A 14020-nucleotide genomic window follows, 5' to 3' on the forward strand; every position below is an offset into this window, starting at 1 on the left:
TCTTAATTTCCCATCTCAGTTTCTTCAGTATCTTTTTTAATGTATTCTATTTCATGTGTGATCAATTTATGAACCCTATTGTGCTTTTTACTGCCAGTTTGGTGTAGTGGTTAAGGTGTTTGTCTAGAAACCAGGAGACGTCTTAGACACAAAGTCAGCTGGGTGACTATGGCCCAGTCACTTACCCTCAGCACTTGGAAAGAGGTAATGGCAAACCATTCCTGAAAAACCTTGCCAGGAAAACTGCATTGACTTATCTAGGCAGTCTCAGAGAATCAGACATGATTTAATAGGAAAACAAAAACCTTATCAAGATGTAACATCTCCCTAGATAAGAATGGTGGTAACTCATGCTACCATGCAGTTATATCAACCAATTCTTGGGATAACTTTAAAAAAATACTCCACAGTGTAAGTTTTACACAAGCATCTTGTATTGTTTTGCTTCCTATCACACAAAATGTAACTCCTGCTCATTCATTAGAATCCCAACTTAAGGATTTAGCACAACTTAGAAGTTAACAGTAGTTTTTAGAAAAAAAAAAGATTTTTACAATGCATGCTATACAAAGACTCAAATTTCATAATCCATGTCTGCTGAACATCTTTATTTTTATATGCTTCCTTACGTGATTTTTCATCCTTTTTCTGCCACTGTTTTAAATTATCATGTAATACATTCAGAAACACATCAAAATCAAGCACAGTCACTTGAAACCATTCTGGAACTTAGTAATAGAGGAAAAAATTTTATTGTGCCCACGATAAATTCACGGCCTCTAAAGAATTCACTTTCTGCCTGCAACTGAAGAAAATAAAATATATTTTCCAATTATCAACAATTGGAAAATGTAGCAGTATCAATATCACTAAGACTTATATACCGCTTCGCAGTGCTTTACAGCCCTCTCTACGAGGTTTTACAGAGTCAGCATATTGCCCTCAACAATTTGGGTCCTCATTCTCCCCACTTCGGAAGGATGGAAAGCTGAGTCAACCTTCTATGTAAAGAAAAAAATGTAAATTCTTTTCTACTGAAAATTTAAATAAAATAGCACCATCTTATTAAGAATTGGATAGTTTTTAATACTAATATATAACTAGTTTGTGACTAGAAAATAGCAAGCTCATACATTATCATTACAGCGTATAGGAGAAAAAAAAGAACGCACCTTGAGAATGCAACTCCTACTACGCACGCCTACACTTAGCTACAACTGGAACTCATCCACCACTGACTTTTTTATGAATACAAACTTTCCTCCGAGGAAGTGGATCAGGACTCCACCCACTAGCCTCCTTTCCATTGGCTGAATGGACCACACTCATTTGAATGTACTATCTCAATTGATTGCCTCAGAGGGGTGGGCCGATCAGGAACGAATTACATTTCAGACGATATTGGAAGTTTTTGAGTTGGATCTTTTTCGGCTGCGGGTTTTTTTGCAATTAAATCGACGCCTCCTCTCCCCCAGTATTTTATTACAACCCGCGTTGCAGAGTCATTGGGCGTGTGGCTGATTTCTCCCCGTCGTGCTTTCTGTCAAGAGTTAGCACGCGTCCTTTCGGGCAAACGACTATTTTTTTTAAATGCTTTCTGTCTTTTTTCACTAGGAGGAGATAAAATGCGAAATAGCGGACATAAACAATGACACACGCTTTGACACCGCGTGGAGTGGATCATCTTGATTTTTGCCGTGTTTATACCCTCTTTGGAATCTCTCCTTTCCATTGCAGTATGTGCCAACTTTCCTGGACCCTGCTCTAGGTCAAGTCTACCACAAGAGTATATTTTTGGCAGGATGTTGTTTGCTGCTGATCCAACACTGTAGCCTTTTAGGTACATAGTAACTTATTGTATGCATGTACACGTTTAGATTTTGTTCCACAAAACGTCCTCTCAAAACAACCTGGTTGGTGTCTAATATAGAAATCATAAATATAAAACAGATATCTCAACTAACTTTAACCTCCCCAATGAAGAACCTCACCAAGCCCCTCGGTACAAACTTCAAATATAATGTATCTCACTGGGTGGTTATGATGAAAAATGATAGGAGGAAGCACTATGGCTGCCCCCCTAAATAGGGATATAAATCAATCCCCAATATGTTGTTATATTGATTGACGAGATTCTATCGCAATTATTGGTGGGTTTTTTTTCATTTCTCATGTACAATTTATCATTACAGCAATGTCTTCTCCCTTTTCTCTTGATCTGTCTCTCCTTTGAAAATCTTTTAACACTCTGTAGTTGGATCTTCATTAATCAGGATTATGTTTCTCTTCTTTCTATACAAGAGCAATTTTGATTAAAACAAAGCTTATGCATTTCTTTCTAGACCACCCAAGCTTACTCTTCTGCATATTAGTTGGAAAAACTAATCTGTTGCACATTTAAGTACTTATACAGTAATTATGGATGGCCCCCAGATGTAGCAAGCCAAATGATAAACCCTGCCATCCTATGCTATAGTAGCAGAGAAAAATTATCTTATCATAAAGCATTACAAGCAATTCCACCATTATCTGCTCATACAACACACAAAGTCAAAATCAGATAAGCCACATTAGAACTTAATCTAAGAACACCAACCATTGTAGCAGCCATCTCCAGTCCTTCCTTCATACATCTTGCCCATACTGGCTGAAAATTCTGAAGCCAGAATCCAAACACATCTGGATGGCATCCGGATAGGGAATGGTCTATACATTCATTTAATGTGGAGGGGGAGAATCTTCAAAGGAGGCAGGGAAGAAATGCAAAAATTCTACTTCAAGGTACATATGCTCTCTGGAAATTAGAATCAAAGGCAACCTCCCTTTCATTGTTGTCCACTGGAAACCGGTGAGAATATTAGTAATAAACCCCATGTCTTAATTACTGAACCTCTGATGGAATACTGATACTGAACTTGGTCTGATCCAGCAGGGCTCTCTAAATTCCCCCTCCCATTTGTCTGGTGTTTTCTTCCTGCAATCCCCATTATAGAAGTGGGGCTGAGCTATCTGGCAGTTGTTTGTAGTTCAGAGCAAAGTTAGCAACCTGGTCTCCAAATGTTTGGACTAATTCCCATTAACCACATTCACTGGAGACAGTGGGCTGCCTATATGTTTTAAAGTGTTGAGGGAATATTTCCAAGATGATGTTCCTGCTAACAATTCATTTCTTATGCTTGTTTCTACTACATTTAATGCTGAAGTATTTTGCATGACCAAAGTCCACTCAATGTGTTAGCAGCTTCTCATTTTACGCTATGTATCCAATATAGGTGATGCACATGTGTTCCTGTTGATGTGTTCCTGTATTCTGTGCATGGTTAGATTCTATGTTCCAATATGATATTGGAGGGAGACATACACACTGTAAATTCATCAACTCCTGACTGTGATCAGTAAAACCAGCTTGCTGGCATAAAGTGAGATGGGCAGAGTTTGCAGTCGTGATTTTCCAAAAATTTCAAAAATATAGCCATCATACTATTAACTAAATCCACTAATAGGACCTCCCCAAGGCCTCCCCTCCTGATTGCAATGCAAGCTTTGGACAGTGTTGAAGGAGATATTCTTTTAAATATTTGGATCCTTATAATTTTACAAATTAATCTCAACACTTGAAGTACAGTTCAGTAATCACAACCAATGTGACACTTTTCAAGATTAGTGTGATACTATAGCCACCCCTCTCGACAATTAGGCAGATGCAGTCTGCACCAGTTACAGCTTTTGGGTTAACTTCAAGATAGCTTCATGAAGAATTGCAGCAATCCAATCCAAAAGTTCCTTGGGCATGAAGCAGTGACATTACGCTATCCCAGTCCATGTAGGATAGTAGCTGGGCACATTTGTCAAAGTTGGATGTGGGTATGCAAGTATTGTCTTTAAAAGATTGTACCATCTTATTTTGTTTGTTTGTCTGAGGGCTTTCCAGTAGCTGAGAAATCAGAAAACATACTCTCTTCCCTCACCCCTCACCCAAACAGCAAACCACCCAACTGCCATGAGCCTAGTGCTTCTGGCATTTAGCCTTCAAAGACAAGGAGAAAAAAATACTTTATCCAGCAAGACAAGTGCTGCCTTTCAAAGTCTTCACATGACTGAGGTGACGAGACATATATAGCTTGACCTCCAGGTCTCACCTCTCCCCCTTTCCCCTCCTATGTTTTCCCCATCATAATGCATTCTTTCGCTGTTGTTCTGAGCTCTGTAACCAATTACAAATAGATCAGAAATATTTTGGCTTGGTGTGATTATTGCCAGGGCACAAGCAACAGCATCTGCATTGGCTGTCTCCCCAGTTTTCCAGGCTGCTGTTAGAACATAATACAGAAAATCCTCTTCCTGCTTCTTAGTTTTTTTGCTGGATGGGCAAAACAGCACATCTAATAATTCTTTTTGATCTGGAGATCTAATTCAGGAATTTTAAATGGCAGATGCCTGACATTTAAATGTACTGTAATTAAATGATGCTCAGACACAGAGCCAACACCTTGAGAGAGGACTTCTTCAGAAAAAAAAAAGCAGAGTTATGGATCTACCTAAAGAAATATTTGGATCCTGGTCATTTTAAAAAAGTCCCTGACAGCTAATAGATCAAGTATGGGGTTTTAAGTATAGATATGGATTCATTGTCACTGCTTCCATAGATTCATTTCTTGCTAGTGTTGGTAAGTTACTCCTTGGACCTACTGGGAATGGGGGCAGGTTCTATGTTTTCCCGCGAGAGCAAAAACAATTCAAAAAGTTAACAACTACTTTTATCCTCAATGCTTGTTTATGAGTAGTGGTGTAAATGTTGGCATGTGTCACCAGGATTTATGAGAAACCCGTTTCTTCCTCAAGAGATGAAAATTAATATGAATAATGGTAAAATAATGTGCAAGAAGAAAATATTGCTATTATCTGTGCCAGTCTTACCCAACTTCATACTTGACAGATGTGTTGCACAATATTTGGGTGTTTGTCCCAACAAGTGGAGAACACCTGGTTGTCCATGGCTACTCTTTTATACTTATTTCTTTATCTGAATCCAATACATAAAATGATATTGCATAGGGATAAAAATTAAAATACAATTACAAATGTGGCCTTCCTCAGTCTTGGAAAACATGATATTAATCAGGGATCCAATCTCTCTCTGGAAAAAAAGGCCTTTGTCCACCCAAATAAGGGGAAGTTGAATGAGAGATCCTGAGTAGAAGACTGTGTTCACGTAACACTGATCTTCCTCCAAGCAAATTAGTAGAGTTTAATAGTCCATGTGTCAGCCATTCAGTCTTGGACATGCCTCTTCCTGCCTGTCATTTTCCGGCGCTGAGACTTGCTCGTTCGTCCTGTTCTTGTGTTTTGGCCTCTGTTCTTTATCACTTGTTTGTGGTTGATATGTTTTCTTTTCTTCTTTTTCTGAGTACGGGAATGCAGAGAAGCAGTGAGGGAAGAAATTCTGAGGAAAAGAGAAGAAAATAATGATTGTTTCTTAGTTTTAAAAAATAAAAGCTAGCTTTTAATTCTCAGGTTTATTCACCCTCACCTATGCTCCTTGTAAACATGGCTGCTGTGGTTTTCAAATTACCAGTAGTCCTTGACTTACAACCACAATTGGAACTGGAATATTTGTGGTTAAATTGTTGAGGTTGTAAGTCAAATTGGACTTGATTTTCCAATATTTTTTTATGGAGTTGTTAAATAATTACAGTTAAGCAAATCCAGTTTTCCCAATGGGCGTTTTTGGCTGGAAATTGACAAAAAAGGCTGCAAATCATAATTAATAAGGCACAGGATTATGCAACTGGTCATAAATATGAAGCAATTACCAAGCTCCTGAATTATGATTATGCAACCCTAGAGATTATGCAACCCTAGAGATGTGCAAGTATAGGTTATAACTTTTTCCGAAGCCATTATGTCTTTGAACACATAAAATGAAAATTTCATTGGTCAAAGGTATTATACTGGTTTATTCAACTGTATTATAGTGGTTTATTTAAGAAATCATGATTATAAACACAGCTCAGTGCTATGTATGTCCATCCAGTTTTAGGATGTTTGAATATTTAAATACAATTCTGAGCTCTGAAGAGAAACAATAAACAGATAAGAAAAAAATAGTTTCCTTGGACTAATTCTGACTTGAATGTTCCTGTTATTTACAGAATTGTCAGTCCTCTTCTCCTTTATTTTATTTTTACATGCGTTAGAAAAACTGTACACCTGAAATTCTCTGGATAGATTATAAAAATTAAACAAAACAATACAAATTGCAGCACTATTAAGAGATAACAAATCAATCCATATTGAGTAAATAAACTCTGCAGCAATAAATTTGGAACTAGAGGGAGAACAGGAACTGTAAAAACAAAAACAAAATTTCCAATATATTTAAAAGGACTAAAAAACTAACTCATTTGTCTGGTGGGAGAAATATATTTACATAGACAAAGGGGTAGGTATAGGAATATTGGTATACTTTCTAAAGAAAGTCTATCATAAGAAAGAACCAGCAGTGAGAAGACTCTTCAGTCACATTTCTTCCTAACTCAGACAGTTTTGTTTTTTTAGTGTATGGCATGTTAGCCAGGGATCACTGAGGTGGCTGGCTGCCTCTGTGAAAGGAATTTTTTCAGGCAGTGTTATCTTGACTCGCGGGACGCCTGAATGCTGGTAGCCATTGGGGGAAGCTCCTTTCTTGTCCCTACACCGTTTATTCTCTCAGACAGTAATATCTTTATATAAAGTGTTATATATAAATAATACTTTCACGTAATCCTCTATGCCTACTTCCACCTGACCGTATCATACTTACCTCTACTTTTTCTATTTAACATAACTTGACAGCGCATCCTGTACGTATCTACTCAGAACAAAAGCCCTTTAAATTCAACAGAGTTTACTCTCCACTCAGTGTTAGAATAATCTCTAAGCAAATCTTCAGAGAACAGATGGGACATTCTGAATGATTTGGTAACTGAAAGTAAGTCACACAATTGTAATACCTCTCAGACAGAAGAGGATCTCTAGCTTTCTTAGGCAATGTACATGTATTCAAGGCGTCTTCTCCTTCCAGGTCAGTATTTTCTTTCTAAAAAAGAAGGCACGTGAGCTAATAAAGAACACCACAATAAAATCTAGACATGCAACTAGAAACATGATTTAATTTTCTAAGCAAAATATTAAGATTTCAGATTAAATGCAAACACTTTAGATGAAAGAATAATAGCAATCAACACAAACATGTAAAGCCAAAACTTGGCATCAATCATTTAGCACAGTGGTGAACTGTAATCCATAAATTATGGTTCGGAATTTGGCTTCTGGCTTGATTCAGGCAAGCTTTTCCCTTCCATAAACTTTGGGAATAACAGCTCAAAAGACACTATATTCAAACATAACACTAGAATCTTGCATATTTGGATGCACAAATATATGTGAGAAATTTGTAGTATAGCAATAGACTTATCTACCACTTCACAGTTCTTTATAGCCCTCTCTAAGTGGTTTACACAGTCAGCATACTGCGCCAACAATCTGGATCCTCATTTTACCGACCTTAGAAGGATGGAAAGTTGAGTCAACCTTGAACAAGTGGGAATTGAATTGTTGGCAGTTAGCAGAATTAGCCTGAAAAACTGCATTCTACCCATTGCTCTTGCACAGTGATTAAAGTATCAAACCATGGCTGTGGAGTTAACAGATTAATACCCACTCAGCCATATTCCACACTGTAGGATGTTGAGCAGTCCGGGGCTCTTCTTCCACATTTTATTTTTGTGCTTCCCAGTCAATATTGATTCCTAATGACGATCTGGACTAGAAACTTAAAATCAAGTTATTTCCCAAACACGTCTCTGGGGGAGGTTATCCATTGGCATGGGATTAAGTATCATTAGTCAGTATGCTAATGGTATGTGGGTTTCCATCTTTATCCTGGGCTGACCAAACAATACCTTCAGATTCTCTGTGTCAGGGAGCCTTGGGGATTTAGATGGGGAGGTAAAAGCTTTGGCTTAACCCAAACAAACCTGAGTAGCTGTGGGCTTGTTCACTCTCCCTCCCTCCTGAATTTCTGTACGACTTTAAAAATCTGACACACATGCACACACACACACACACACAAAGTAAGATGTTGGATGAGCCCGTTTGAAAAAAAAGGTTTCGGATATTGAGATATTATGTTTTTGTGCCACTTTATATGGCATGGTACGGTCCTACAATTGTTGTTCACTAGTCTGCCTTTTACACCTAGGATAGTCAACTAGAGTTGAATTTGTGAGTTGGGCAGCCATATAAAAATTACATATAAATATTTTTGTTAAATTAACAAGTGAACAAACAAGTGAATAAAAGACAGATATATTACCTCAGTTAGCCCTAGCACACGAGCACCAGAAAGATCCAGATCACTGATGGTAGTAACGGTAACCGTATGGTTTGGGTGATCATAGCTCACCGATTCTGTTTGAGATGTCACTAGATGTTCCAACTCATCAGCTTCCTCTGAGAAGATGACATAAGTACAGTGATAATTTTTTGTGTAAAGGCAGTTTCTTCAATCACTCTGTTGAAGAATGGCATCTATATTCTAAATGAAAACTTTATGGGAGGAATTCTTTAAGCTTAGACCTTTCAGTCCTGCTACCATTACATTCTATTATTCCTTTATATACTGTATGTGGTTTAATGACAATTGATGCCTCTACCTCCATAACTTTAAACTGGAATATTTTAAGAGATGAAGCAGGTTCTTTTGTTATCTGTATTTGCCACATAATCATCATTATTTACTACATAATTCTGCCAGTGATGGGCAAGCTTCTTCAAGGAAATGAAAGAAGGAAAGAGAAAAAAAGAGAAGAGTAGGAATATAAAAAAAATTCCTTCCAATCTTCATCATTGCAAATGTAAACAAATTTAATGACTCTTCACCCTTTACAAATTTCTTCATCTCATATCCCATTGCTTATCTATAAATAAATCCATAAAACATCATCTTTTCAATCCTGGGATTAGCAGAAAGTCCATATAGTAACCATTCTTCTAAAAACCGAAAGCTTACACAGTGCAGCAAAAAATCAGCACTGAATCTGTCTCCTTCCAACTATCTGTGATTAACAACAGTGACCTAAACATAATCATACTGAGTAATACAGAAAACAACACCTAGTAAAAGTGTGCTAAAGATTATAGATTAGAAAAACTAATTCATTAACAGATTAAATGAAGATATAGTTTGAATCATGATTCATATTCATTTAACCTTAAAGAAATTGTATTGATCAGCCTTCTGTTCTCTAAGTTGTCATCTTATACATTTTGAGATTCCTAGGCTAGGTTACATCTTCAAATAGGACACTTACCTAAGGCTTCTTCTCTCTCCTTCAGCATCTTCATGTATTCTTTATGTCTCTACAAGAGAAGCAAACAACTAGATATTCCAAGAATTTTCAGATCATCTCCTTAAATTGCCTCATTCAAGTTGCTAGTTAAATCCTGCCAATGAAAAGTAATGCACTATTTCTTACTATTATGGTAGTATAGTACTGTATTTGGTAGAATTTTGGTACTGTGTGGTATTTCTATATTAACTTACCAAACTCAACTTACTCTATAATATTACACTATCAAAGCCTACAAGATCTGGAATCTCCCTTAAAACAAGCCAGTTTAAACCATGGTGCCATAAGCAAAGCTCTTTCTTTTTCCCTACAAAATCTTTGCCTAAAAATATGAGTCACACTTGGAGGTACTCCATTTTATTTCCAAGCACCTACGTCTTTATTGTTTGTAAGGTCAGCTTAATTTGGTAATACACTGGTATAACATATTTAGAGTGGAGTCAAAATGGCGAGGCTAAGCTTGCTAAAATACATTTTTGGAGTATCAATAATAAAAGGCAAAAATGAAGGCAGCTATCCAAAATGTTTGAAAAAAGTCATTTTTGGAAGGAAACAATTCTGCCTTACTTTTGCAGCTGTTATAGCCTTCCATTTCCCAAACAGATCTCAGATGAAATCATACCTCTTCTTTCATCTTCTTTTCTTCCTCTTTCAGTTTGCGCTTTATTTCCTCCAAAGCTGCTTTTCTCCTCTCAACCTTGCGTTTGTGAAACCCTGTCAAGAACTCCCTGGAAAGAATAAACACAGTATAATAGGCAACAATAAGTTAAGATTACCCTGCAGAACAGATTGGATAACCATAAAGTATGAAAGTTATGATTTTTTTTAAGCCCAAGGTAGTCCTTAACAATTGCAATTGGGACCAGCAACTCCTTTGCTAGGGGATATGGCTACCCTTCATCACAAACCTACATCATTTTCACTGCCATGCATAAAGTGAAGCATCCAAGGTTAAGCCTGGCATCATATGACTGGCTTCCTGCTGGCTTCTCCGTTGATTCCGCTTGCTGGACGCAAGTGTTTGGTTTTTAAGAAGAGCCTGGACAGCCACTTGTCTGAAATGGTATAGGGCAGGGGTGTCAAACTTGCAGCCTGCAGGCTGGATGCATCACACACTGGCCACCCCCACCCCCATTTTAGCAAAGGGGAAAAAAGTTGCAATACGTCACATGATGACATGACAATGCAAGTTTGTCACCCCTGGTATAGGGTCTTCTGCTTAAGCAGAGGGTTAAACTAGAAGAAGGTCCCTTCCAGCTCTATTTTGATTGATTGAAGCTCACAAATGGTGATCACATGACTATGGGATGCTGCAACAATTGAGTGAGGACCAGTCATAAAACTACTTTTTTCAGCAGTTATATAACCGAGCAATCATTAAATTGGACAGTTGTTAACCAAGAACTATTTATAATTCTGAATATCCAGGTAGCCTTGTGTGATTCTGTTCCCCTAAGTGGGCTAGTTTTCTTGGCAATGTAACTGTTGCCCATTACTTGCCATTTTATTTTAGCTTGTCTACCCAATCGAGACAGAATGATAAGCAGACTTTCTTGCTCCACACATTTCACTTCTCTATTTCCCTCTTAAGCTGAAAAAAAATCCATATCTGTTCCAGCTACTATCTGAAGCATGCCTGGATATCTGTAGCTCAGATATAGTCCTAAGCAAGAAGGATGAAGAGGCAATGGCCAAGGGAATAAAGAAGTAACTGTGAATGTCAACCACAAGAACAAAAATTGGATTTTACTCTTTGAAGAGCTGGTTAACTATTCTGTGGATTGTTTTGAAACCATGACTCCTTCACTTTCTTGATGTTGCCCAGATGAAGAGGAATCCAAACCAACTGGAAGGTATGACATAAGGGAAAATCTACTTTGAAGAGAATTCAGAAATTCTAGCAAATTGCCCCTTTTGTAAATAAATTCATTATGCATACATTCTGTTGCACATGTATACTAACTAACATCTAGTAAGGTAAAGCAGTGTTTTCCAAACTTGGCCACTGGCTAGGAATTCTGGGAGTTGAAGTCCACTCATCTTAAAGTGACCAAGTTTGAAAAACATTATACTATACAACAAAGAATATTCTTTCTGCACCAACTCAAAAAGCTCAAACTGCCCAAGGAGCTGCTGATACAGTTCTACAGAGGAATTATTGAGTCTATCACCTGCACCTCTATAACTGTCTGATTTGGTTCTGCAATCCAACAGGAAAGACACAGACTTCAGAGAGTAATTAGGACTGCAGAAAAAACAATTACTACCAACCTGCCTTCAATCGAGGACCTGTATACTGCATGAGTAAAAAGAGGGCTGTGAAAATATTTAGACCCCTCTCACATCCCGGACATAAACTGTTTCAACTCCTACCCTCAAAACAACGCTATAGAGCACTGCACACCAGAACAACTAGACACAAGAACAGTTTTTTTTCCAAATGCCATCACTCTGCTAAACAAATAATTCCCTCAACACTGTCCAACTATTTACAAAGTCTGCACTACTATTACGACCAATCTTCTCATCACTCCTTATCACCCATCCCCTCCCACTTGTGACTGTATGACTGTAACTTTGTAGCTTATATCCTTATGATCTATATTGACTGTTTCCTAATATTTGACTGCTTATTGTATCCTATGACTATTATTAAGTGTTGTACCTTATGATTCTTGACGAATGTATCTTTTCTTTTATATGTATACTGAGAGCATTTGCACCAAGACAAATTCCTTGTGTGTCTAATCACAGTTGGCCAATCAAGAATTCCCTTCCCTTCCCATTCCCATTCTATGTTAAGCAGGCATCCCCAAACTTGGCAACTTTAAGACTTGTGGATTTCAACTTCCAGAATCTAGGAGTTGAAGTCCACAAGTCTTAAAGTTGCCAAGTTTGGAAACCTCTGAAGTAAAGCAACATGTGTCTGAACCTTGCAGCAAGCATCCCATGCAAAGAGCCTCCCGGTAAATCTCCACGCTGTGGGCTCCTTCCCACGGGAGGGATCTGCACACCGAGGCATACGCCCAGCGAGGGGCCAGCGGTAGATCTACTCGGGCAAGCGTCTTCCTCCTCTCCCGCACTCACCGCCGACTCTTCTCATCGAAAGACACAACTCTCCGGAGCACCGCAGTCCCACCGCGCCGCTCCTTCTTCTTGCGGCCCATGCCGGCGATGACTTCTTCCTATTCCGCCGGCAGAAGCGCACACCAGTGCACCGCCTCTTCCGTTCCGCAGTCGCCTCCTCGATGAGTCTTTGCGGGAAGCTCCGCCTCTGCTCTCGCCTTTCATCGGTCGTTGTTAGGCTAGTTATTTATTACCAAGCTTTTTTTTTTTTAGTCATGCAATCGCTACGCAACTTTTGAGATTGCCCTGCAGTATCCATAGTCGAAATATTTTGGGGGGCCAGGAACCTAAATGCGGCTGCCTCCCGGAGACAAGTCTGTTTCCCCAATTCTTCTGCACGCTTCTGGTTAGCCCAAAACGAGAGATCTGGTCGTATGGATAAGCAAAGGCTGTATTGTCATGGGAAGCTTCAAATATACGCTAAATCATACTGTGAATGTGGTTTAGTTTTGTATGAGCTCAGTGTGGTTTGCAGTCTATGATTTAAGCGTGTGCTTCCATTTCTTTTAGTAAACCATGATGAAGTAAATTGGATTAGGATGATGTGTGAAAAAACCCTGTACCTATATCTCAGTCTCTGTCATCTGAAGTAAGTTTCTGTGGAACATGTGGCTAGCTTGCACTTTTAAATGGTTTCCTGGATCTTTCTAGACCTATTCCAGTATATGCATGTGAAACTGCTCTCTGAAGTTCACTCACAGGTACAAGCAGCGGTACTGACCTTGTACTTTTGTTACAAAAAGAGAATAACACAGTGACTGCATAAATAAGCACTAAGTAGGCTCCCTGGGGGAAGGCTGTAGGTAGATTTGGGAATCTAGCAATAGTACTTAGATTTTGTGGCACTCTCTAAGCAGTTTACAGAGTCAGCATATGGCCCCAATAATCTGGGTCCTCATTTCACTGACCTCAGAAGGATGAAAGGTTTACAATAATAGAATATTCAGAATTTTAGAAAATAACGAATATATAAAGATTTATTTCTTTTCTTTTTTGATATTATATTTATAAAATGTTATTAGGATAGATTTGGTATGACTATATGATTTGTTATAAAATAAATTAAGTAAACTATAGTTATCTTGTAAAGTATGAATGAATAAAATCATGGTCAAATGATTGTTTAATAGTGATACTAGGGTATATAATTTCTGATTGACAATATGAGATATTATGTAAGGTAACTGTAATTGAGACCACGAAATGGATGCACAAAAAATTGGTAAACCAACCGATACACTGTTTTGTATATTTATGAAAGAAAGTTGGATGTTTTTATGTTTTGTCTGTTTTGTTTGTTTTTAAAAATCAATAAAATTGTTTTCAAAAAAAAAAGGATGAAAGGTTGAGTCAACCTTGAACCGGTTGAGATCGAAGGAATCAAACTGCAATACTGCATTCTAATCACTGCACCACCACAGATCATTGGTTAGCATTTCACTGCATGTTATACAGTTTACCTGCAAGAGCTTCCAACTGACCATTGTTGAACTGCCTCTGAA

At 38.1% G+C, this 14020-nt stretch overlaps 1 protein-coding gene across 2 annotated transcripts; it reads right to left on the bottom strand.

Annotated features, from left to right (window-relative positions):
• Nucleotides 1–4990: 4990 nt before the first annotated feature.
• NOL12 (nucleolar protein 12) lies at nucleotides 4991–12643 on the bottom strand. Of its 2 annotated transcripts, XM_087934815.1 has the most exons (7): nucleotides 12480–12614; nucleotides 10305–10447; nucleotides 10015–10120; nucleotides 9354–9402; nucleotides 8357–8493; nucleotides 6993–7078; nucleotides 4991–5443 (listed from the first exon to the last, which is right to left on the bottom strand). In XM_087934815.1, the coding sequence occupies exons 2-7, from the start codon at nucleotides 10319–10321 to the stop codon at nucleotides 5272–5274; spliced, it is 567 nt and encodes a 188-aa protein (XP_087790941.1). In that variant the 5' UTR covers nucleotides 10322–10447; nucleotides 12480–12614; the 3' UTR covers nucleotides 4991–5271. The 2 variants fall into 2 exon arrangements, with proteins under 2 accessions (XP_087790941.1, XP_026551731.1); XM_026695946.2 differs by lacking the exon at nucleotides 10305–10447 and having other exon boundaries at nucleotides 12480–12643.
• Between the last annotated feature and the right edge of the window lie 1377 nt (nucleotides 12644–14020).

Source organism: Pseudonaja textilis, chromosome 5 (genome assembly GCF_049901715.1).
Source record: "Pseudonaja textilis isolate UNSWEBS1 chromosome 5, rPseTex1.2, whole genome shotgun sequence".
Lineage (NCBI taxonomy): Eukaryota > Metazoa > Chordata > Lepidosauria > Squamata > Elapidae > Pseudonaja > Pseudonaja textilis.